This window comes from Pan troglodytes, chromosome 12 (genome assembly GCF_028858775.2).
Source record: "Pan troglodytes isolate AG18354 chromosome 12, NHGRI_mPanTro3-v2.0_pri, whole genome shotgun sequence".
In the NCBI taxonomy this organism is placed as follows: domain Eukaryota; kingdom Metazoa; phylum Chordata; class Mammalia; order Primates; family Hominidae; genus Pan; species Pan troglodytes.
The window spans coordinates 105,169,353-105,196,930 of record NC_072410.2 but is presented as its reverse complement, the minus strand read 5'-3'; the positions used below and the strand labels follow the sequence as shown (position 1 = coordinate 105,196,930).

Here is a 27,578-nt window from a genome sequence, read left to right as displayed (position 1 = left end):
TCAGGTGTCTATTGTTTCATTGCTATTGTACATTTGCTTTCTACTCTCCAATTTCTGCTCTTATATCACTGTATCCTTCTCTCTACTTGAATTTATAATAGGCTTTTTTCCTTTTAGCATCCTGAGATAGAATTAGATCATTAATGTTCAGCCCTCCATTTTTACTAATGTATATATTTAGAGCTATAAATTCCCTTCTGAGAAATCCTATGGCTGTATCATACAAGTTTTGATGTTTTCTTTTTATTGTTGTTTGATTCAAAATTATCTTCTAATTTCTATTTGATTTCTTTTTTGACCTACAGATTACATAGAAATGTGCTGCCTAATTTTCTAACATTCATTAAGTTTTAAGGTTATCTGTTATTTCTAATTTCATTCCACTTTACAATATATTCTGTATGACATCAATCCTTTGAAATTTGTTGACATTTGCATTATAGCCAGGAAATGGTCTATTTTGGTAAATGTTCCACATGTACTTCAAAACAATATACACTCTGTGGTAGTTTGGCACAATGTTCTATAGTTCTGCCAATTAATTTGGTTGTGTAATTTAAATCTTATATTGCCTTACTGACTTTTAATCTGATTGTTCTATCCATTATTGAGAAAAGTTTGTTAAAATTTCCAACTGTAATTGTCAATTCTTTTACTTTGCCTTTTAGTTCTCCCAATTTTTATGTATTTTGAAGCTATGTTATTAGGTATATACAAATTAAAAAATTTTTAAAATAACTTTTATAACCACAAAATGGCCCTTTTGGCCTCTAGTAATATTTCTTGCATAAAGTCTATTTTGTTATTATTACAGCTTAACCAGCTTCCCTTTGGCTAATGTTTTCATGGTGTATCTTTTACCATATTTAACTTAGGATCTTCTCTGTCCTTATGTTAATATTTAAGGTGTATTTTGATAAACAGCATACAGTTAGTTTTTGTATTTTTCTTTTCAGCCTGTTTTTAATTTAATAATTTAGTGCACTTACACTTAATGTAATTGCTGATATATCTAGATCTGAGCCATGCATCTCCTTTCAATTTGTTCCATATGTTCTTTATTTCTCTTCCCTTTTTGCCTTCATATAATTGAGTATTTTTGTTTTCCATTCCTTTTATTTGGTGTCTGTTAGCTTTAAAATTATACATCCTTTTAAAATTCAGTGGTTACTCTAGAGATTGCAATATGTATTGCTGATGTATTAGTTTATCTTAAATTAGTATTGGTATTACTTCCTGAAAAGTACAAGAACCTTACAACAGTTTAGAACTCCATGTACTTCTATTCCCTTTTTGTGCTATTGTCATATATTTGACTTTTACAGCTTCTAAGCCCCTCAAGACTTGGGTGTCTATTCAGCAATATTATTATTGTTGATTTAGACGGCTGAAACTGTTTTGTATTTACCCATAGATTTACCTTTTGCATTCCTCTCTGTTCCTTCTGCATTTCCATGTTTCCATCTGTGACCATTTTTCTTTCATCTGAAGATGTTCTTTAGTATTTCTTGTAGGCCAAGCATACTGAAGAAATACAGTGTGGGGGCAAGATTGCATCTTGGTATTTAGTTCTTGCTTTTTTATGTGGGAATTTTTATTTGCTTGATTGTTGGTTTGGTTTGTTTAGACTTATGATAGGTGTAAAATTTCAGAGTATGTTTAGAATTGGAATATTTACCTTAGAATATTAATAATGTTAATATTAAAAAATAAATGAATGCTCACTTGAGAGCAGTATCACTTTTCAAACAGTGAATTGAAAAGTATTGGAAGCTATATGTCTGCTATTGATATGAAACTAGTTGTTGCTTGAGGCCAGGAGTTTAAGACCAGCTTGGGCAACATAGTGAGACCTTGTCTATACGGAAAAAAAAAAAAAAAAAAAAAAAAAAAATTAGCTGGGCATGGTGGCATGCACCTATACTCCTAGCTACTTGGGAGGCTGAGGCAGGAGGCTCGCTTGAGCCTATGAGTTCAAGGTTACTGTGAGCTATGATTGTACCACTGCACTCCAGCCTGGGAAACAGAGTAAGACTCTGCCTCTAAAAAAACCCCAACAAAAATAGAAAAGAAAAGAAACAACTAGTTTTTCTAATGATTAGGATGAAAAGAATTAGGATACTTACTGATATACTTAGAGTTTCATTCTTGTGGTCAAAATTCATTTTTCCACAATAGGCCCGCTGAGATAGTAAGTTGTCAAAGTATAATTTGCATCGTAAAGTCAAACACCTTGAAATTTAAAAATTAGGCACATTAAAAAGAGGGCAAAGGTTTTTTAAAAACTATATTCAGCATGATCTAAGCATGTGAGAAAACCAGATGGAAATATGCCAAAATGTAAACATTGGTTACTCATTTAATAGTTGAGTTTTAGGTAGTATTTTTTGCCTTGTGTCTTTATATTCATTTATGTCCCTACACTTTCACCAGTTCATTTACTTTTAGAACAAAAATTAATGAAATGAATTAAAGAGTCATCTCACATTTAATATAACCCATTATACCACAGTCAGTGCTTAGGAATGTATCAGTCATTCAACTAATTAATAATCTAAGGCATTACCCTAATACATTATAAAGGTATCTTGTCCTTGAGAGGATTAACTGTAATGGTGACAAGATAAATGGACAAAGTATCTATTTATTTGCCTCCTTCTAACTTCACAGTAGCAAAAAAGCTAAGGGCACTCTCTTAAGCACTGGGTACCTCTAATGCCTTACACTTTGCTTGGCACAATGCAAACTCTATCTTTCCTTCTCTATATATTAGATGGCATTTTACTGTAAGGAACTTTCCCTTCTTCCTCAGTTCTTTATTTCCTTATCTAACTTTCTATTTATCAGAATAGATTAGGGAGTCTGATATTCATTGGCTTTATTTTTACAGTATTCGCACCATCTATTACTATCCTTACTGAGATCCTCAGACTGTCCTAGATTTTTTCAATGGGCACCCCTTCAAGCTGGATGTGTCCCCCCTTTTTTTTCTCAGCCCTTCCTTCCTCTCTGCCATAGTATAAGGCTCATCTGTACCTTCCCTGCCCAGCTCTGGAATCGCCATTTCTCCATGGAGCCCTGGTTCCTTTTAGTGGGGAATGGTATTTAGAAAATAAAATCTGCATGGTAAGTCACTGGCTGTGGTTTCATAACATCTTTGCTCCCTAGTAAACCTAAGGCTCATTTCTCTGGTACTCTTTTCCTTCCTATTTCCCTCCCTGAACTGCATTAAATTCCCACACTAGAAATCACTGATAGCCTGAGTTTCCTTCTGCTGCCATAGCAACCACTGCTAGCTGGTTTTCAGAGTTTTCTGTTAACTTTTCTTTCAACACAGATATGTATTCATTCATTGCTTCCATTCATGGGATGTCTAAAAGAGACTGTTGTCATAAAATGGCAAAGTTCTCCAGAGTAAAGACATAAACAATTTTAAAAATTAGGTCATTTTTACTCCCCTTCTAAGACTGAGTAAACAATATGAAATATGTCAGTGGTGAAGAATCATATGAAGGTAATACAGCATACTTCAGAAATACTGCAGGTTCAGTTCCAGACTACCACAAAAAAGGCGAATATTGCAATAAAGTGAGTCACACACATTTTTTGGTTTCCCACTGCATACAAAAGTTTTGTTTACACTGTTGTTGATATTTTGACTTCCTCCCATGAATCATAAATGTTCTTAATGCTATCTAGAATGATGAGTCCTTTCCAGAAGGTTTTCAATTTACTTTGCTCAGATCGATTAGAGGTATCACTATGTACAGCAGATATGGTCTTACAAAATGTATTTCTCAAATAAAAGACTTGAAAGTTAAAATTACTCCTTGATCTATGGGTTATGAATAGATGTTAGTAGGCAAGAAAACAACATTAATCTCCTTGTATATCATATCAGCTCTTGGGTGACCAGGTGTACTGTCAATGAGCAGTAACATTTTCAAAGAAATATTTTCTTCTGAGCTGTAGGACTCAATAGTGGGCTTAAAATATTCAGTAATCCATGATGCTATAAACAGATGTGCTCTCATCAGGCTTTGTTTTTCCATTTGTAGAGCACATACAAAGTAGATTTAGCACAATTCTTAAGGGTCCTAGGATTTTCAGAATGGTAAATAAACATTGGCTCAAACTTAAAGTCACTAGCTTCATTTGCCTCTAATAAGAGATTTGGCCTGTCCTACAAAGCCAGGCATTGACTTCTCCTTTCCAGCTATGAAAGCCGTAGATCGTATCTTCTAATACAAGGCTGTTTTGTCTGTGTTGAAAATCCATTGTTTAGTGTAGCCACTTTCATCAGTTATCTTAGTCAGTTCTTCTGGATAATGTGCAGCTTCTACATCAGCGCTTGCTGTTTCACCTTGCACTTTTATATTACAAAGACGGCCTCTTTCCTTCAACCTCATGAACAAACCTCTGCTAGCGTCATACTTTTCTTCTGCAGCTTCCTCACCTTTCTCAGCCTTCATCGAATTGGAGAGTTAAGGCATTGCTCTGGATTAGGTTTTGACTTAAGGGAATGTTGTAGCTGCTTTGATCTTCTATCCAGACCATTGGAACTTTCTTCATATCAACAATAAGGCTGTTTAATTTTCTTATCATTAGTGTATTCACTGGAATAGCACTTTTAATTTCCTTCAAGAACTTTTCCTTTGCATTTACAACTTGGCTAACTGGCACAAGAGGTCTAGCTTTTGGCTTATCTTGGCTTTTGACATACCTTCCTCACTAAGCTTAATCATTTCTAGCTTTTGATTTAAAGTGATAGAAATCCTACTCTTCCTTTCACTTGGACACTCAGAGGTCACTGTAAGGCTATTAACTAGCCTAATTTCAATATTGCTGTGTCTCAGGGAATAGGGAGACCCAAGGGGACAGAGAGATGAGGGAATCAATAGCCAGTCAGTGGAGCAGGAAGAACACACACACAACATTTGTTGATGAAGTTTGCTGTCTTATATGGGCAGTTTGTGGCACCCGAAAACAATTTGAACAGTAACAAAGATCACTGATGACAGATCACTACAACAGATTAATAATAATGAAAAAGTCTGAAATATTGCAAAAATTAAACAAAATATGACACAGAGACATAAAGGGATCATATGCTGTTGGATAAATAGTGCTGACAGACTTGGTTGAAGCAGGCTTGCCATAAACCTTCAATTTGTAAAGTGCAGTAAAGTGAACTGCAGTAAAATGAGGTATGCCCGTAAACTATAAGATCAGTACTTTAAAAAAACCTTTTAAATACAAATTTCTGAGTAATGATATAAAAATAAATCTTACTGCATCTGGAACAGATTTATGTAGTAATAGAGATTGGGTTTATTCTTCTGCCTGAAACTAAAAAACGAGACAAAATATATAAAACAAGCGTTTTCAGACTCTGGCTATCTTCAGGCTCCACATCTAATTCTAGTTCTCTTGCCACTTCCACCATATCTGCAGTCACTTCCTCCACTGAATCCCTCAAGGACATCCAAGGGGGTTGGAATTAACTTCTTCCAAACTCTGAGGGTTTTCACACTCTGGCTATCAGATAGTGACTATCAGGTCATTTGACTAGAACTGCCTGCTAGTTCTAGGAAACAAACAAATTGAACCCCACCAATGCCCCACACTGCTCTTCACCGACAGAGGACAAAGGAGTAGAAATCAAAGTGGAGCTGTTGCTCTTGTTTCAGGAGCTGGAGCTGGGAATCTGGGGAGGCAAAATAAACTCCAGAGGATCTATAAAGGGTTCTGCTCCAGTCTTGAGCTGAGTACTGGTCAGTGCATAGGTGTGAGGACACCATTTGAGGCTGGGAAAAGAAATATCCAAAGGAAATAGAAGTAATTCCGACAGCTCACACACGACCAGGAATAGTTCATGTTCTTATTGGCCAGAGTGAAAACCTCGTGATTTACAAGGTATCGGTAGAGTACTCAAAATAGCACTGCCTCAGAGGTAGGAAAAAATTAGCCCACAACCAACGGCTGCTCTAATCTCATCTAACAAGGCTAAAAGTAGCCTCAAAAGGGTAAAAATGGGTCCAATTTAATTCAAGCCCTACTAATATGCCTGTAAAACTGAAACAGGAATTTCAAAAACTAACCTATAGTTTCACTAAGGAATATAAGAGCTAGGTACCTTTTTTTTTTTTAATTTGTACAAGCTTAAGATGGTAGAATTTTTGGTGTAAAGACAGTTTTAAAAAGCATATTACTGAGGGAATTTGCCTGGAGAAAAACAGAGGCAAATGGAAGGACTAGGGCTGTCTCGGATTCATGTGTATTAAAGGGCCGTCCCTCCCTATCAATTATCCTCTGTTTATTTCTGTCACTTGTGATCAGTTGCAGTCAATCTATCTCTGTGAGTCTGTACATCTCTGGATATGTTAATATCCAGTTTCCCTAATTCTGTATTCATTTATCCAACCAATGTATATTGGTATGTATCAGGTACGATTATAGAAACTAGAGATACAGCAGTAAACAAAACAGAGTTTCTACATTCATGGAGCTACATCATTCTAGTAGATTATGGTAAATCAACTGAGGTATTACCTTTATAGTTCCTACCAAATGCTTGTATCCATTAAAAACATGCAATAGTCAAGGGTAAAATAAGCTATTTTAGAACCAATGAGTTCCCTTTCAAAGGACCTATTTAAGCATAAAGGACCTATTACGCATAAAGAATATCTAACAGAGTGGAAAAGTTGGATAAGCTCACCACAAAGAGCCCTTCAGATTCGGAATTGTCTGATTAAATTAGAGAATCCTAAGAACTGAATAACAAAGCAAGCATTAATAGTCTCTGCTATAACAGAATTATATAAATAATGTGAAAACAGAGAAACACAAAAATGTATAATATATAGTAACATTTTTCAATGTACTTACCTTCTAAATTGTTGATATGTCTTGAATCTGTGCTCCATGATTTCTCCCAGTAATTTAATAAACTTTTTTAAAGTCCTCACTTTACTATCCAGATCAAGATAGGTCTCTCTTGCTTCTTGGTACTGCCTATTATATAAACAAAATATTATGTAAAAAATACGCCACACGTAAAAAACATAACAGTAGAATCTCAAACAGATTTAACTGGGAAGAACAGGGAGGGGCAGAGAGTACTAAGGGGGCCTAGTAGCAGTCAATTTCATAAATTTCCAGGCAAATTACACTCCCAGAATGAAAGGGTGATACGGAATAAGAAAGTGCTATCCTGACAGAGAAGGAACAAGGTCCAAGCCCTAGAGGAGGCAGAGACAGTGTGTGAACAAATGCCCTGGTACGGCCTAGAGGTGGCAGATCTTAGAGAATGCTAGCAAATACACACCTTCAAAAAGGGAAGGGGTCACACTGGAAGAAAGGTTTCCTTCAGTGACAGATGCCAATAAAAGAAAAAAAGAACTCAAGCCAGCATTAGAATCCACCCTCCCCTGTCCTAAACAAGATAAGATCAAAGAGGCAGAGATGGCATGGCTACTCAGAGTGCTATTACAAAAGGCAACAGCCTGTTACTGTGGCAAGCCTATAACTGAATTAGCATGAAAGGCAACCCTGGTCGAGGCTCCCACAGCTACCCTTCCCATTCTCCTTCAAATAACTGGTCCAGGAAAATTCAACTAATTAAAAAAATAAGTAACAAAAAACACGCTGGCACAGCATCCAGATATTTATGGGGAATATATGAAAAAGAACAGCAAAACTCTCCTACAGACAAAGAAAACTTATTAGAACAGTGTTGCCACAAAGCAGATGAAAATTATAATTGAACACCATAAATTAAAACAAAACAAGAGGCCAGGTGTATTGGCTCACACCTATAATCCCAGCACTTTGGGAGGCCAAGATGAGAGGATCGTTTGAGTCCAGGAATTAGAGACCAGCTTGGACAATATAGCAAGACTCTGTTTCTACAAATAATAAAATAAAAATTAGCCAGGTATGGTGGCATGTGCCTGTGGTCCCAGCTACTCAGGAGGGTGAGGCACAGGATCACTTGAACCCAGAAGTTCAAGGCTGCAGTGAGCCATGATTGTACCACTGCACTCCAGCCTGGGTGACAGAGCAAGAGCCTGTCTTAAAGAATAAAAACAAACAAACAAACAAACAAACAAACACGAACATTAGACAGGTGCTACCAGGAAGGAATACCTCAAAGCAGACATAAAAGAACTGAAAGAATAGATACACAAAAGAAGGTAATAACAAACAAGAGGAGTAGGTAAAGCAAGAGAACCCACAGACGGGAAGGTAGGAGGGCTAGAACCTCCTCCTAAAAAGAACACACACAGATATGAAGACAAAATGAGAAGATGCATAGGAGAAAAGAGAAACGTGGAAAACACATAGATGGAAATAAAGAACATAAATGAGAAAATCAAGCAAAATGAAAAAAAAAGACAAAATGGTTAGATAAGATGATAACTAGAGAAGATATAGATATTCAATATAACTAAAGACCTCAAAAAAAAAACCCCAAAACAATGAAACAAAATATTTTAAAGTAAAATTCAACAAATTTTTTAAGAACTAAAAGACTTAAATCGAAATATTGAAAAAGCAATGTTTAGCAATGAAAAAAATCACTGAATTCTAACATTCTGGATAAGTTACAGGACATAATAGACAAACACCAACAGAAACAAGATGCTCAGGAGAAAAAGTATGAGCTAAGGATTTTATATTAGGTCAAACTATCCTTCAAACATAAAAGCTAAAGACAAATTCTTATCAACTTGTAAAACATAGAAAATATTCATACACACCATTCTCAAGCAAAAAAGAACAACTTTTCAAATAGCTGCATAGTCATGTGGAAAAAGACAAAATCTATTCCTCACACCATACATGAAAATAAACTCCAAATAAATCACAGATATACAAAAATGGACATATAGAAGTACTAAAAAATCATAGGTAATTAGAACATGTGGAAAAAGGAATAAGAAAAAAAAATCATAGGTGAATACCTCCATAACCTAGATGTAGAGAAAAGCATTTTAACTATGACCCAAAATCCAGATGTAATCAAAGAATGAAAAATTGAACTAAATAAAAATAATCTTTTCATGGCAAAAAATATATATGCAAATTCAACAAAGAAATCAAGAGAAAAATCTGCAATATTTGGCTAATACTCCATATATATATATATATATATATATATGTTAAAAACTTTAACTTTGAGGGGAAAAACACCATAGAAAAATAATTTAAAAAAAGAATAGATAATTCACAAGGTATAAAAATGATTCTTAAATATATGAAAAAATGTTGAGTTTTATTCATAATGATGGAATGTAATTAAAGTTACATTAATATACAATTTCTCAGCCATCAGACAGGCACAAATTACAAAGCGTAACTATACACTATACACTTTGTTGGCAAAGTTGGGGAAAAAGTATCCTTTCTCATACAGGTTGAGCATTCCTAATCCAAAAATTTGAAATTTGGCCAGGTACGGTATCTCACGCCTATAATCCCAGCACTTTGGGAGGCAAAGGCGGGAGGATCACTTGAGGTCAAGAGTTCGAGACCACCCTGGCCAACATGGTAAAACCCTGTCTCTACTAAAAATACAAAAATTAGCTGGGCATGGTGGCAGGTGCTGGTAATCCCAGCTTCTTGGGAGGGTGAGGCAGGAGAATTGCTTGAATCCAGGAGGCAGAGGTTGCAGTGAGCCAAGATTGTGCCGCAGCTCTCCAGCATGGGCAACAGAGTGAGACTCTGTCCCAAAAAGCAAGCCAAAAATCTGAAATTCAAAATACTTCAAAATCTGAAACATTTCGAGCACTGATATGATGCCAAAAGTGAAAAATTCCACACCTGACCTCATGGGACAGGTTGCAGTAAAAACGCAGGCACACAATGCAGTTTATTTATTCAGTGCCTCCAAGGGAAAAGAGACCTTCCTAGCCCCCTTCAGCTGTGATGTATCTTTTCTGTACATGTATGACATACATACACGGATATGTATGTCACATTTTTTACTAAGTACTTATGTGTGAATTAGTGTAAGAAAACGATTGCTTATATAAATTCAGAATCAGGAATGACAGTGATGTCAAACAACCATAGATTGTTTACATGGATGGCTAAGATAGTAACGTCTTCACTTTCTGATGATTCAATGTATACAAACTTTGTTCCGTGAACAAAATTATTTAAAAATTGCATAAAATTACCTTCAGGCTATGTGTATAAGGTGTATATAAAACATAAATGAATTTTTGTGTTTAGATTTGGGTCCTATCTCCAAGATATCTCATCTATATGCCAATATTCCAAAATCCAAAATACTTCTGGTTCTAGGCATTTTGGATAAGGAATACTCAACCTGTACAATGTTGGCACAAATGCAAAAATGATACACACCCTATAGAGAAGGTTTGAAAATATCTAACAAAACCACTTACACATTTATGCTTCAAACTAGTAAAGTCACTTCTGGAAATTACTATGAAGATACAGATTCGAGCACTTATATGATGCCACAAGTGTATCCAATAGCGCACATATACATGTGTGCGTACATGTGCAAGATAATTCACTGCAGCATTATCTGTAACTGCAAAATACTGGAAATAACCAAAATGCACACACACAGAATGACTGAATAAACTATGGTACAGATCAATGTGTGTGTGCAGACTCACAAAACAGAGTACAATGAAGCTGTAAAAAGAATGAGGAAGATCTCAATGAACTGATATGGAGTGATCTTCAGGTACACTGGTGAATGATAAAAGCAAGACGGTTGACTACCTTTTGTGAAAAAAAGTAGAGGAACCATGGAAAAAAGAAAACACATATGAACCTGCTTACTTTCACAAACAAATAAAAAACATGAAAGATAGAAAATAAAAAAGAACTGTTGCCTATAGGGAGTGGGCCAGGGGAGATGGGGTGGAAGGGATGAAAGAGGGAGAACATTTCCCTGAATATACTTTTGTTTATGGCTTTGACTTGTGAAACCATGTTAATTTCTACATATTCCCCTCAAAGAGAAATGAAATAAACAAGGATCAGAGAAAAATTGAATGTAAACAAAAACAAATAAAAGCATTTCTAAATCAAGTCAATTAATAACTACAACAGTAAAGAAAAACCTAATCCAAATAACTTTAGAACAGAGTAAATTTACTAAATAGTAGAGAAAAAATAATTGCAAACACATCTTGAATGTTTTTCAATAATTTTCTTTTTGTAGATATATATTGTGGAACTGAGTAAATATTAACGTTGTTGAGAGCCAGAATTCCTCCTGTGGAGGAAAAAAAGACAGAAACAAGGAATAGGTTAAGGTTAAAAAGCCCTTTGTGGGACTGGACTGCCACCGGAGACACCAATACAAACTCACGTTTTTAATTCTGTTAACTGAAAGGTACTGGAAGAAATGCTACCCCAGCAACAATTAGCATCCCTAAAATCCAAATTTTGTTTTTAGGTATCATTCCTTAAAAAAAGGAACCAGGGCTCTTTGGAGAAGTTACTGACTCCAAGGCTGGGTCAGGTATAGAATGAGCTTGAAATATTTTGTTATGTCACAAAGTTTAAAAATGCTATTAAAAAAAAAAAAAAACAAGAAGGAAAGCATGTTAAGAAAATGCAGGAACCAGCTTGAAGAGCCTCCATTTGACCAAAGATGGAACAATTTAAATCTTAAAATAGGCCATGCAGTGGCTCATGCCTGTAATCCCAGCACTTTGGGAGGCTGAGGTGGGAGGATCACTTGAGCCCGGGAGGGAGAGGTTGCAGTGAGCCGAGATCCTGCCACTGAACTCCAGCCTGGACAACAGAGCGAGACCCTGTCTCAGAAAAAGAAAATCTTAAGATAAACATGGACCGTAAATGACTACAGTCCATTGAGTAAAACAGAAATCTGTGGAAACTGAATGCAAATAGAAACATTTCCAAATCAAGTCAATTAATAACTGTAACAGTAGAGAGAAAAACCTAATCCAAGTAACTTTACAACACAGTAAATTTACTAAATACCAGAAAAAAAATAATTGTAAACACATCTTGCAGAGGGGATTTGGCAATAATTGCAAAGTCCATATTGCAAAGGCAAGTAAATAAATTAACAAATAGATAAATTGGAGATAACACAGGCTCTTCCTTACAAGTGACTGATAAATATGAAGGATGCAACAGAATTGAAAACTCCTCATTTTGCAAGCAGTATAGTAAAGATTCGTTCAGGTAAGAATCATTAGCAGAGGATAAATCTAGGGATGAAAATATGATGAAAAGCAGGATACTGGCAGGGTTGCAAAGTGTCTGTCTGCAGAATGTTTATTAGTTGCAAGGGAAAAAATAGTAAAGCATATAATGGAAAAATCAATTAACACCTTTACTGGGTGATCAAAATTAACATCATCAGTAAGAGAGAGAGAGAGAAATAGATAGATAGATTATGTGCCTCTGGATGTGATACCCAGAAAACGATACATCATCATTTCTGTAGCATCCTGGCCAAGAACACATATGAACCTAATTATAAGAAAAAATATCGTATAAAATCAAAACAAAGAGCATTCTGTAAAAGAGCATGACAAATGAAATACACGACCCTAGACTGGATCTGATATCGTAGGAAAGACGTGGAGAACCGTCAACATTGGAACTGGACTACAGGTATCAATGTTAAGTTTCCTGTACTTTATAACAGTATTGTGGTTATGTAAGATAATACTCTTATTCTTAGGGAATATATTGAAGTACTAAGAGGTAAAGGGTCATGATTTATGAAACCTACTTTTGAATGGTACAGAAAAAAAAGTAAAGTAATGTGAGTGTATGTATATGTGTGCATGTATACATGCTAAATATATATGGCCTTTCAATAATATTTGAAGTTTTATGATTTTTGATAGAGCTGTCCCTCAGTATCTGCAAAGGAACTAGATCCAGGGCCCCCTGGGCAGATACCAAAATCCATGAATCCCTTTTATAAATGTCATAGTATTTGCATATAACCTATATACATCTTCCTGTATACTTTAAATCATCTCTAGAGATTACTTATAATACCTAAGACAATGTAAATGCTATGTAAATAGTTGTTACACTGTATTCTGTATTTTTTAAAAAATTTGTATTAGTTTTTACTATTGTATTCTTTTTTTGTTGTTTTTGAGTTTTTTCCCCCAGTCTTTTCAATCTGTGGTTGGTTGAACCTGTGGATATGGAACCAGTGGATACAGAGAGCCAGCTGTGTTTACAATAATGGATGCATGTCTATGGCAATTGGATCTAGGCAATTTCTCTATTCAATACATTATTAATTCCAAATGGGAAAATCCACTAGGATTAAAATTTTGTTTGAGCTCCAGTTGCTTCTTAAATCATTACTGCAATTATTTTACTTTATAACTAATAGAAAGAGAAATGTAATATGTGAGTGACTAGCAGACCATGGAATTAAAATTGATTTTGCACAGAAAAATAAATAGCTTTTGCTCAGGTTACTAAATTCACTGAATAACAATGAAAATCAGAAAGAACATCATAAAGCCACAATAACTAAAACAGTATGGTTTTTTAACAACTGCCTGTGGCCAGGTGTGGTGGCTCATGCCTGTAATCCCAGCACTTTGGGAGGCTGAGGCAGGTGGATCACTTGAGGTGAGGAGTTCGAGACCTGCCTGGTCAACATGGCGAAACTCCAGCTCTACTAAAAATACAAAAAATTAGCTGCACGTGGTGGTGCACGCCTGTAATCCCAGCTACTCAGGAGACTGAGGCAGGATAATTGCTTGAACCCAGGAGGCAGAGGTTGCAGTGAGCCAAGATTGCACCACTGCACTCCAGCCTGCAGAGGAAGACTCCATTTCAAAAAATCAAACAAACAAAAAAACCAAAAAAACAAAACAAAAAATCCCTGTGAATATATTATCACAAAATTAATTTAATTTTTAAAATCTGCATAATGTACCGAATAGACAAAAAAGTACATGAAAAGGTCATAGAAAAATAAATATAAATAAATGAAAAGATGTTCAACTTCACTCAATGTAAGAGAAACGTACATTAAAATTACGGTTAATTCTTTTTCTTGGGAAATCTATCAGCAAAAAGAATCTAAGAAGGCCACACGCTGTTTAGGCTGTAGGAAAACAGGCACTCTAACACATTGCTAATGGGAATGCAAAATTGGTACAATCCCTATAAAGGGAAATCGGACCATATGGAGTTTATACTACTAAAAAAAAAAAACGCTGAGTACATATAAAATAATGCGCATTCACTTATTGTGTTCCACCATTTGCAACAACAAAAGATTAGATTAAAACTCAGCTATCCATGAAAAGGAGATTATTAAATACAGTGAAATTATAAAAGACAATGAGGAAATATCTATGTGCCGACATAAGAAGATCTTCAAGATATATCACTAAACCAAAATAGCAACTATTCACAATAGCCAAGATATGTAATCAACCCACATGTCCATTAATGAATGAAGAAAGAAAAATGTGTATATACACACACACACACACCAGAATACTATTCAGCTACAAAAAAGCTATAAAAAAGCTGAATAGTATTCTGGTGTGCGTGTGTGTGTGTCTCTGTGTGTGTATGTCTGTGTGTGTGTGTATACACATTCTTCTTTCTTCATTCATTAATGGACATGTGGGTTGATTACATATCTTGGCTATTGTGAATAGTTGCCGTTTTGAACCAACGACAAAAAACACATGACTCTCAATAGATGCAGAAAAGGCCTTTGACAAAATTCAACAACATTTCATGCTAAAAACTCTCAATAAATTAGGCATTGATGGGACGTATCTCAAAATAATAAGAGCTATCTATGACAAACCCACAGCCAATATCATACTGAATGGGCAAAAACTCGAAGCATTCCCTTTGAAAACTGGCACAAGACAGGGATGCCCTCTCTCACCACTCCTATTCCACATAGTGTTGGAAGTTCTGGCCAGGGCAATCAGGCAGGAGAAGGAAATAAAGGGTATTCAATTAGGAAAAGAGGAAGTCAAATTGTCCGTTTGCAGATGACATGATTATATATCTAGAAAACCCCATCCTCTCAGCCCAAAATCTCCTTAAGCTGACAGGCAACTTCAGCAAAGTCTCAGGATACAAAATCAATATGCAAAAATCACAAGCATTCTTACACACCAGTAACAGAGAGACAAATCATGAGTGAACTCCCATTCACAATTGCTTCAAAGAGAATAAAATACCTAGGAATCCAACTTACAAGGGACGTGAAGGACCTCTTCAAGAACCACAAACCACTGCTCAGTGAAATAAAAGAGGATACAAACAAATGGAAGAACATTCCATGCTCATGGGTAGGAAGAATCAATATCATGAAAATGGCCACACTGCCCAAGGTAATTTATAGATTCAATGCCATCCCCATCAAGCTACCAATGACTTTCTTCACAGAATTGGAAAAAACTACTTTAAAGTTCATATGGAACCAAAAAAGAGCCCGCATTGCCAAGTCAATCCTAAGCCAAAAGAACAAAGCTGGAGGCATCATGCTACCTGACTTCAAACTATACTACAAGGCTACAGTAACCAAAACAGGATGGTACTGGTACCAAAACAGAGATATAGACCAATGGAACAGAATATAGCCCTCAGAAATAATGCCGCATATCTACAACTATCTAATTTTTGACAAACCTCACGAAAATAAGAAATGGGCAAAGGATTCCCTATTTAATAAATGGTGCTGGGAAAACTGGCTAGCCATATGTAGAAAGCTGAAACTGGATCCCTTCCTTACACCTTACACAAAAATTAATTCAAGATGGATTAAAGACTTACATGTTAGACCTAAAACCATAAAAACCCTAGAGGAAAACCTAGGCAATACCATTCAGGACATAGGCATGGGCAAGGACTTCATGTCTAAAACACCAAAAGCAATGGCAACAAAAGCCAAAATTCACAAATGGGATCTAATTAAACTAAAGAGCTTCTGCACAGCAAAAGAAACTACCATCAGAGTGAACAGGCAACCTACAGAATGGGAGAACATTTTTGCAATATACTCATCTGACAAAGGGCTAATATCCAGAATCTACAATGAACTCAAACAAATTTACAAGAAAAAAACAAACAACCCCATCAACAAGTGGGCGAAGGATATGAACAGACAGTTCTCAAAAGAAGACATTTATGCAGCCAAAAGACGCATGAAAAAATGCTCATCATCACTGGCCATCAGAGAAATGCAAATCAAAACCACAATGAGACACCATCTCACACCAGTTAGAATGGCGATCATTAACAAGTCAGGAAACATCAGGTGCTGGAGAGGATGTAGAGAAATAGGAACACTTTTACACTGTTGTTGGGGACTGTAAACTAGTTCAACCACTGTGGAAGTCAGTGTGGCGATTGCTAAGGGATCTAGAAATACCATTTGACCCAGCCATCCTATTATTGGGTATATACTCAAAGGATTATAAAACATGCTGCTATAAAGACACATGCACACGTATGTTTATTGCGGCACTATTCACAATAGCAAAGACCTGGAACCAACCCAAATGTCCATCAATGATAGACTGGATTAAGAAAATGTGGCACACATACACCATGGAATACTATGCAGCCATAAAAAATGACGAGTTCATGCCCTTTGTAGGGACATGGATGAAGCTGGAAACCATCATTCTCAGCAAACTATCGCAAGGACAAAAAACCAAACACTGCATGTTCTCACTCATTGGTGGGAATTGAACAACGAGAACACATGGACACAGGAAGGGGAACATCACACACCGGGGCCGGCTGTGTGGTGGGGGGAGGGACAGCATTAGGAGATATACCTAATATTAAATGACGAGGTAATGGGTGCAGCACACCAACATGGCACATGTATACATATGTAACAAACCTGCATGTTGTGCACATGTACCCTAAAAGTATAATAATAAAAATAAAAAATAAAAAAAAAGAATGAGGCCAGGCGTGGTGGCTCATGCCTGTAATCTCAGCACTTTGGGAGTCAGAGGCAGACAGATCATCTGAGATCAGCAGTTCAAGATCAGCCTGACCAATATGATGAAACCCGGTCTCCACTAAAAATACAAAAATTAGATGGGCATGGTGGCATGTGCCTGTCTGTAATCCCAGCTACTCAGGAGGCTGAGACAGGAGAATCGCTTGAACCCGGGAGACAGAGGCTGCAGTGAGCCAAGATCACGCCATTGCACTCCAGCCTGGGCAAGAGGAGCAAAACTCCATCTCAAAAAAAAAAAAAAAAAAAAAAAAAAAAGAATGAAATCCTGTCATTTACAGCAACACAGATGGAACTGGAGGTCATTGTATTAAGTGAAATAAGCCAGGCACAGAACAACAAATCTTGCATATTCTCATTCATATGTGGAAGCTAAAAGAGTTGACTTCATGGAGGTAGAGTTGAATGAGGTACCAGAGGCTGCAAAGGGTGTGTGTGTCAGGGGGATGGGAGGGGTAATTAAAAGAGATTGGTTAATGGGTACAACCACACAGTTAGATAGAATAAGTTCTGCTGTTTGATAGCACAGTAGGGTGACTTTAGTTAACAACAATGTAAGGAGATTTGAAATGTTCCCAACATAAAGACATAATAAATGTTCGAGGTGATGAAGATCCTAAATACTCTGATTTGATCATTACACATCGTATGTATGTATCAAAATGCCATATGTACCCCACTGGAGTATGTAATAACAACAAATTACCTGGTCAATTAAAATTTTGACAAAATATGTTGACATACCACTAAATGCTTTTCAGAAAGACATTAATGGTAACAACTAATATACTATATTTCCCACATATTGTTTATGGATCATTTCATTTAATCTTCAGAACAATCCCCATTTTGTGAATGAGAAAATTAAAGTTCAGAGAGATAGCTAATTTGCCAAAGTCACATAAATAGGTGGTGGAAATGCAATTTAAATCAAGATACTCTTTCTTCAGAACCTGTGCTCTAATTATCAAGAGCATCTGTTTTTATCAGTAATATGAAAATATCCATTTCATTGAACCTTACTGACCTAGAATATTAGTGTTATTTTCATCTTATTCAATTTGATGTATTTGAAAAATGGCTTCTGTTTTGATTTCCATTTCTTTCATTGCTTATGAAGTTGAACATTTTCATGTCTATATGAACCTTATAGATACACGAAAGCATTTATGTTAAAATGAAATTCCATAATGAGTTTTGTAATAGTTCAGAAGAAAAAAGGTTACTATTTATTGAGAATAATACACATATAAAGGACTACTTCAGCTATAACTATTTGCTATAGTAACACTTCATTCAAATTTAAGACATGTATATGTTTTTCATTTTTTGTCTTGATGATATGCATGAATAATGTGGTAAAGCAGAAAAGCTACCAGCTACCTACCTCATTATTTCCTCTCGATCTCCATGACTAGCATGTTCTGCCTGTATCTTCTGCCTTAATCGATTAATTTCTTTGTCCAGAATTGATGCAGATTTTTCTACTTCTATACGCTCTGGGCAGATTTGTCTTGCTTGTGACATTTTCTCCTAAGAAAGTAGATGTTTATATCTTTAAAACTCTTCTTTGATATAACAATTCATTATACTACTTGTGTCAAAATCTGCAAAGTAAAATTCTGAACTCATGTTTAAGAAATGTATTTTAATTACATTTAATATCAATGTTATTTATATTTATCTAAGTTTTATATTGAAGATAAAGTCCAGAGTAATGACCTCAAGAGAAAACTGCATTGCTGTGTGTAACTAATAAGGTGCAAGATCTCCACAACTTCCTAGTGAAACAAATTTAATGCAGCAGTTACGAAAAGCTTGCTACCCAGGGCATCGAGGTGAGATGTAGGTTTCCACATCCTTTAGGGTTGACTCTGAGCACCAATGGTATTAAAAACACAAACAAACAAAGACCCTCATGGGGTAAAGAATACAAGGCACTTTTACACATAGTACTTTTTTATATTCACAACTTTCTGTATTATTCTTAAACAAATGAGGAAAACAAGTAAGAAAATGAATTACAGAGTTTAGATCATTTTCCTTAAGATATAAATGCAAAATTGGAATCCATCTGTTCTGGTTAGGACAAGGTTGCCTTCAATTTATTCTCCTCTAAACACCGGGTCACTGCTTAGAATTGCCAATAGACATGTCTCGTAGGAGCTAAAATCTAGCCCGGCCCACAGCCCAACTACTCACTGGAAGGGGTGCCTTTTCCGGACACTCAAGGGCTATCCGCTTGCCAAGGTGGGCATCTAAGGAGCTATGTTAGCTGAAAGACAGCGCTACTTTCTAAAGCACTCAGAGGCATAATACAGGACTGTCAGAGTCTTGCCTATTTAAGTCCTCACACTTTGAGGGTCCCTAAGCCTCTTCTGTTGATTCACCCAAACACCTATTACTCTATATGAAACAGAAATTCAGACAACTTGTCTGTTTTTAGAAACATGACATTAGGGAAAACACACTTTAATAATCATGGCTAAGGCTGAAAACAAAATAACTTGAAAAAAATGGTGAAAAACCTCTAGTTCTTTCTCTTTCATATCCAGTTCTCGTTTCTTTTTATTTAAGGTATCCAAGTGTTCTTTTTGTTTTTCTTCATAATGTCGTTTCCCTCGTTTTTGGTTATCCACTTCAGAATCAGCAAGGTTTAATTCATCCTGTTTGAACAAAGCCAGAATAAAAGATTGTTTTAAAAAAATTTCCAGCATAGGTATAAAGATAATAAATAACTCAGTAAAGTGGCTAGGATTATGCTGTTTGAAGAGGCAAGTGTTATTATATCCATATGTGTCTGAATAGAAGTGAGGAGTTTCCCAAATTAGGAAGTCACATTAAATTCAAATTCTTATCTGAATTCCCCATATATTATGGTACTTTCAGTTTTATTTTAATAAACTAGGTGTTTTTGGGGGAATCTACATTAGCCTTTAAAAACTTAAAACAATGCAAGTGTTAGGTATTTACAGAGGACACCTGAAAAAGGATACCTGGTTTTAAAAAGGGTGGGTTGGGGAAAAAGCAAGGATGTGAAAAAATTTAACGCTGATTTATTTAGTCACATCTGGTATAACTTCACAATTTTGAGCATAAAATACAACTGGAAAGAAGCTATCCCAAGATCACTTTAAAAACAAACAGTAGTAGATATAAGGTAAAGATGCATACTATAATGCACAGCCACCACTGGAAAAATAAAACAAGAGGTATAGCTAAAAAACTGGGAGAAGAGATAAAGGAACACTCATAATTACTTGGTAATCTCAAAGGAAGGACATAAAGAGGGAAAGTATGAAGAACAACAAAAACAGGACAATTAAAACACAAATAGTAGCTATTACTTCATGATGAAATACAGAATGCTTTCTTTCTAAGAACAAGAGCAAGGTAAGGACTTCCAGTCTCATGGCTTCTATTCAACAATGTACTAAAGGTCAACAGTTGTTGGAGGTCCTGGATAGTTCAATTAAAATAAAAGGAAATAGAAAGCATAACAATTAGAAAAAAAAAAGCGTAATACTGTATTTATACAAAAACAGATGATGGCACATAAATTCCAAAAGAAGAACTTCAAAACTATAAGTGAGTTTAGAAAGGTCACTGGATACAGGTCAATACAAAATTCGGTCATGTATCTATATACTAGGAATAATTGAAAAATGAATTAAAACATTTACTATACCATGAAAAACAGACAACACATATCCAGAATATATAAAGAACTCTTAAAACTCAAAAATAAAAGACCCATAACCCAACTGTAAAACGGGCAAAGATTTAAAAAGACATTTCCCCAAAGATAAACAAATGGCCGATAAGAACATGAAAACTACCAAGAGTATTAGCCATAAGGAAAATGCAAATCAAAATCACAATGAGATACCACTTCTCACTCACTAGCATGGTTAAAATTAAAAAGGCAGAAAATAACCAGTGTTGATAAGGATGTGGAGAAATTGGGACATTCAAACACTGTTGGTGAGAACATTAAATGGTACAGTCACTTTGGAAAAGTTTCAAAGTTCTTCAAAATGAAGTGTAAGCACATAGCTTAGTAATTCCATTCCTAGGTATCTGAGACAAATGATAATACATATCTATACAAAAACTTGTACATGAATGTTCGCAGCAGCAGCACCCAAATGTCCATCAATTGATGAATGCATAAATAAAATGTGAACATGACTAGGCAATAAAAAGTAATAAAGTTCTGACACATGCTACAACCTGGATGAAACTTGAAAACATTATGCTAAGTTGAAGGAGCCAGTAACAAAAGACCACATACTATATGACTCTACTCATATGAAATATCTGGAATAGGCAATCTATAGAGATAGAAAGTAGATTTGTTTTTGCCAGGGGATGGGGACAGGAGAGAATTGGGAGTGACTGTTAATCAGTACGGGTTTCTTTATTAGGCGATGAAAATGTTCTAAAATGGTGGAAATGGTTACGCAACTCTGAATACATGAAAAATCATTGAATTATACACTTTAAATGGATAAATTTTACTGAACAATATATAAATAATGATTAGATCCTGTTGAGTTTTTCTATATCCTTGTTCATTTTTGGTATAGTTGCTCTATCAATTATTGAGGAAGTTCTATAAGATTTTGCTTCCCTTATGTTACAGCTCTAATATTTGTTGCACACATATTTAGAATTGCTATGTATTTTTGGTGGACTGAACCTTTTGTCATTACGTAATGTCCTTTTTTGTCTCTGGTAATTTTATTTTGAAGTCCACTTCATCTGATTTTAATATAGCTACTCTTGTTTTCCATTGATTATTATTTGCAAGATATACCATTTTCCATCCTTTTACTTTCAACCTGCCTATATGGCTGTATTTGAAGTGAGCTATTTATAGAGAGCATATAGTCATGTTTTAATCTACTCTGTCCATATCTGTCTTTTGTTTATTTAGACAAATAAGTCTAAATTTAAGTCTGTCATTTTATTTTTTGTATTCTGTTGTTCATCTGTCTTCTCTTTCCTGCCCCATGTGGTTACTCCAACATACATTAAGGATTCCATCTCGATTTATCTGTAGTACGTTTTAGTGCATCTCCTTGTATAGCTTTTTTAGTAGCTGCTGTAGGTATTACATTATATACACCAAACATCACAGTCTCCTGGCATAATTATTTTACCAGTTTGAGAAGGATAGAAATCTTACCTCCCTTTTGTATCCCTTTTCTTTTCCCCATTTTAAATATAATGGTCCTAAATACCTCCTCTACATACATTTAGAATTATCTCAGATATTATAATTTTTGCTAGCCTTCTAAACATAATTTTTAAAACTCAAGAAGTAAAGTCTATTGCATTTTTTCCTATTTTTATCTCATTTTTTTTCCTTCCTGAAGTTCCAAGATTCCCCCTTTTATTTTTCCTAACAAATTCTCTAAGTTTGCCTTTATCTGAGAATATCTTGAATTTTTCCTTTATTGCTTGGAAATATTTTTGGTGGACACAGGGTTGACAGGTCATTTCGCACTTGAAAAATGTGCCACTTCCATCTGGTCTCCATGGTTTCTGATGAGAAATATGCTGTCACATAAAAATCCTTTTCTATATAAGGTTTTCTCTTGCTATCTGTAAGACCTTTTCTTTAATTTCCAGAAGTTTCACTGTAATGTGTCTTATTGCAGATTACTTTGGGTTTATCTTGTTTTCGGTTTACGTACATTCTTTAATCTGTAAGTTTATGCTTTTTGCCAAATTTGGGAAGTGTTTAGCCATTACTTTTTTAAGTACTTTTTCAGTCATGCCCTCTTTTCCTTCACTTTCTAAGACTCCAACAATACAAATGTCAGCTATTCTGTTATAGTTTCACAGGTCCCTAAGATGCTGTTTGTTTGTTTCAGTCTATTTGTTTTTCTTTAGTTTATTTTTTCTCTGTTGATCAGATTTATGAGGAATAACAAGGGAATATTATGAAAAACTTCATGGTCAATTTTGTCTCAAAAAGTATGTGCTAAAAATAAAGTCAATTGAATTCAGCCTGAAACATAACTGAGATAGCTGACAAACAAGAGATGAGTAGTACTTTATTTCAAGTTGGCTTTTACAGCAACTAATCTTTGAGTTATTGAAGCAAAGCTGGGACAACAAGCAAGCACAGAGACATTCTACACTTAACGAGCCGTCTCTGCTCCTGGTTCTGATTTTTAAAAATCATAAAAAGGTGAAAAAAAAAAGCTATAATCCTCTAGGAGAAATGGAAATTTGGTGATTTATTCTCCTAAAGCCATGAACAGAAGTGTTTAATACTAATTGATCTAATGATGAAAGTTTGGTTCCCATCATTCTTTATATTCAATTTTTATGCTATTTACATTTAACCAAAAATTCTTTTAGGCCAATATCCATAGAGTACATGTGGATATAAAACTAAAACATAAAATACATACGTAACACAGTGCCAAAAATATATACCTTGAGTGGGTCTGCTAGCTCCGATAGTTGATTAATTTTGAATTTAATTGCATCATACTTATTTTCTGCTTCTATTTTCAGACTTTTAAGATGCTCCATATTTTCTTTTTGTTGCTCCATATGTTCCTCAACCATTTTCATTTTGCTTTTATTTTCCTGAGCTTCATCTTCCTGATAAAATTTAAACAGCATATAGGGTTAATTAAAATACTTTAAGTTTTCAAATAGAAGAAACATAAAAATAATTCTGAGAGAGGAGAAACTATAGGCTATATGCAAATCAGATCAAATACAAATAGAAAGAACACTAGAATATTTTTATACTCTTAATGGTAAATTAGGAAGTAGAGGAAAACAAGCTGAAAAATCAGAAGGGATGATATTTAGGAGACAATATTCTGCCTAAGATCATAATCAAAAAGAATAACTTTCATTCTATCTATTCATTTTTTCCAAACTATACAATATATATCTTGTGCCAGAGAATATGTTAGATGCTAAGTAAACAAACATAAATAAGATATTATCCATATGTTTAAGAAATTTAGTTGGCCAGGTGCAGTGGCTCATGCGTGTAATCCCAGCACTTTGGGAGGCCGACACGGGTGGATCACCTAAGAACAGGAGTTTGAGACCAGCCTGACCAACAGGGTGAAAGCCTGTCTTTACTAAATAAAAAATTAGCCGGGTGTGGTGGTACATGCCTGTGTGATCCCAGCTACTTGGGAGGCTGAGGCAGGAGAATTGCTTGAACCCGGGAGGCAGAGGTTGCAGTGAGCCAAGATTGCACCACTGCACTTCAGCCTGGGCAACAAGAGTGATACTCCGTCTCAAAATAATAATAATAATAATAATAATAATAATACAAAAATTTAGTCTATCAAAAAAAGGAATTAAAGCAGAAAAATAAAAAGCAGAAAGTGAAAAGACTGCTAGTAAAAAATGGAGACAAATTCTAATCAGGGTAAAGCTTCACTAGCACTGAGACTTATTCCATTTTGCGCACTGTTGTATTCCTTAGCAGTTAATATGCTTCCTGATACAGAGCAGACACTCGATAAATATTTATTCACTTTAACACAACTGTGCCATTTATCTAATTCACTGTTTACTGCAACTCAGAAAAAGCTAAGTGTCATAAACAGATTCCCGAAAAAAAGATTACAGTAAAAAATGTGAATTAAAATGAAAAATACTGATTTGTAAAAAAGAAAAAAAACAAGACACCAACTAGAACTGACTAAAAGATGATCCTGACATCTGTGCCCATTCATATTGATACTGCTGAACTCTGAGAGTGCCTATGTGAAAAACACTATGCTCAACAGCAGGGTTTGATGGGCCCTTGCTTAGAAATACAATTAAGTTTTGGTAAAGTTTTTTTCCATGTGATAGGAGACAAAATCAATTATTATGCATGAAAGTTATAGATACACAAAACATTAAAAAATATGAAGGCTGTATACCAGGTAGTTTTTACCTTCTTGGTGAATGGAGACAGCAATCATAAAGAGTAGCTTCAATTAAAAGAACTTTCTAAAAAAGCTGAGTTGATGCCATTAACCTAAATGGTGGCTTTACCCTTTAATATTACATTTAAATTGAAAAAAAGTATTTTACCAAAGTTGCAATATCTACAGACTGGTGTTCTTCTATGTTCTCAAGTTCCCGAATTTCAGAAATATTTTTTCTTATTTTCATCTAAAAGAAAAGTATTTGGATTTTAGTAACATAAAAAAAAATTTAAACCAAAAACCTTGGAAAGGATTCATTAATCTACAAAGCTCTATAATGATGATACAGAAGGATTCCATAATTAATGAAAGGGGTACATTAGTATTAAATCAACCAAAGGAAATGACGTACAAATTCTGCCATATCATTCTTATATACTAATCCATTCCCATGCAAAAGAGATGTAAGTAATCCATCTTAGCATTTTAAATGATGGCACTGTTGAGTCCAACGAGAAAAATTTTTCTGAAACATCCAAAGTCTCAAGTTATGGAATGATTATTCTAATCCAGTGGTTTTCAAAATATGATCCAAGTAACCTGTGGGGGTTTCTGATATCCTTTCAGATGGTCTGTGAAGCCAAAACTATTTTCATAAAAACAATTAGACATTATTTGCCACTTTTATTAGCATTTTCTCATGAGCATATATAAAGTTTATAAATATATGATTTGTAATACCACAACAGACTGAATGCAAAAACTGATATAACTATTTAATTGAATTTTATTAAACTTGGACATCAGATACTTAAAAAATATTCCAATCTTCTCACAAAATCTTTTTGGTTTCAAAGCTTTGTTTTTTTAAATAAAAACTATTTCTGTTAACTAAGTTTATTACTATTTTTAAATGAATTGATATGGTTTGGCTGTGTCCCTACCCAGATCTCACCTTGAATTTAAGTTCCCATAATCCCATGTGTTGTGGGAGGGACCTGATGGGAGATAACTGAACCATGGAGGCAGCTTCCCCCCTACTGTTCTTGTGGTAGTAAGTCTCATGAGATTTGATGGTTTTATAAGGCGTTTCCCCTTTTGCTTGGCTCTCTTTCTCTCATGGCTGCCGCCACGTAAGATGTGCCTTTTGCCTTCCGCCATGATTGTGAGGCCTCCCCAACCATGTGAAACTGTCAGTCCATTAAACCTCTTTTTCTTTATTAATTACCCAGTCTTGGGTATGTCTTTATCAGCAGTGTGAAAACAGACTAATACATGAATTAATAAATATTCTTAAATTTTGTTTTAATTTTTAAAAATGTAAACGTTGACAGATATACCCACATAAATGAAAGCTCTTTGATGAGTGTAAAGGGGCTTGAGGCCAAAAGGTTTGAGAATTGCTTGGAGTCAATAATGGGATCTTAAAATCAACTTGGTAGTAGTAAGTTGAAAAAAACAAAAGAAGGTTTATTATTATTATTTTTTTACCTTTAGTTCTTTATAATGTAGTTGGCACCTTTTAAGAAGTTCCTCATTGTGTTTAATATCTTTTTCAAGGGCAGATAAATGTTGCTGAAGATTTAATATCTGGGCCGTCTTATTTTCAACCTCATTCTCCAAGTCACTTGATAGGAAAGGAGAAGATAAAAAATACTTTAAATCTTTTTCTCAATATTACAAATACTTTAGACCTTTACAAAGAAAGCCTTATTTATAGTAAGTTATGTGCAAAATCCTTTTCAGTTAAACCAGTTCTATAATCCTACCAAGCTATTAATCATGAAAATCTATTGCAGACATTTCAAAAAACATTCTAAACAGGAATCAAGTTTTACTTATTTCCTTAACAAGTAGAGTTGACTCTTGAACAATGCAGGGTTTGAAATATGTGGGTCCACTTATACACAGATTTTCTTCTGCCTCTGCCGCCCCTGAGACAGTAAGACCAACCACTCCTTTTCCTCAGCTTATTCAATGTGAAGACAATAAGGATAAAGACCTTAATGATGATCTACTTTTATTTAATTAATAGTAAATATATTTTCTCTTCGTTATGATTTTAACATACTCTTTTCTGTAGCTAACTGTATTGTAAGAATATATGATATACTGTATGGTATCATATACTGTATTTGTAGTATATTGTATAATATACTGTACTGTATATACTGTATTATAAGAATACAGTACATAATACATATAACATCTAAAATATATATTAATCGGCTATTTATATTATCAGTAAGGCTTCCAGTCAACAGTAGGCTATTAAGTTTTTGGGGAGTTAAAAGTTATATAGACTTTGACTGCATTGGGGGTCAGTGCCCCAACCTCTGCACTGTTCAAGGGTCAAATATACTTATGACTTATGTGTGCCAGTATTATGCATAGTGGTAAACAGAAGTAGAAACAGAATTAAGATGTAACTCCAAAAAAAAAAAAAACCAGGAAATAAACTATAACATTAAAATGTGAACAGGACACTAGATTATATATCCATAGTACTACAGGAGCATAAGAGTTAATCTGGGAGAAGAGATAACTGAATCGTATTCTCTAAATTTTTCATCAGCTGGACCAACTAGGGGAGAAGATAAAAAGAAATACAAAAAGGCACAGAGAGTGATTAAAACAGATAAAACTAATAGCTTAAT

At 34.9% G+C, this 27,578-nt stretch overlaps 1 protein-coding gene across 11 annotated transcripts in view; it reads right to left on the bottom strand.

Moving 5' to 3' along the window:
• SMC6 (structural maintenance of chromosomes 6) overlaps positions 1 to 27,578 on the bottom strand; it is an 87,438-nt gene that overhangs the window by 10,225 nt on the left and 49,635 nt on the right. For 6 of the 11 annotated variants that reach the window (XR_010149627.1, XR_010149626.1, XM_001136387.7 and 3 more), the window contains 7 exons: positions 26,413 to 26,548; positions 25,088 to 25,168; positions 23,468 to 23,638; positions 19,543 to 19,680; positions 18,402 to 18,547; positions 6,892 to 7,017; positions 2,127 to 2,232 (listed from right to left, as the gene is read on the bottom strand). Coding sequence is in view for 8 of the 11 variants with exons in the window: in XM_001136387.7 (XP_001136387.1) it covers positions 2,127 to 2,232; positions 6,892 to 7,017; positions 18,402 to 18,547; positions 19,543 to 19,680; positions 23,468 to 23,638; positions 25,088 to 25,168; positions 26,413 to 26,548 (904 nt within the window). In the remaining 3 variants the exon portion in view is untranslated. Of the gene's footprint in view, positions 1 to 2,126; positions 2,233 to 5,292; positions 5,350 to 6,891; positions 7,018 to 18,401; positions 18,548 to 19,542; positions 19,681 to 23,467; positions 23,639 to 25,087; positions 25,169 to 26,412; positions 26,549 to 27,578 lie in introns of all 11 variants that reach the window. The other 5 variants (XR_010149625.1, XM_016947633.4, XM_054677695.2 and 2 more) reach the window with 1 other exon arrangement.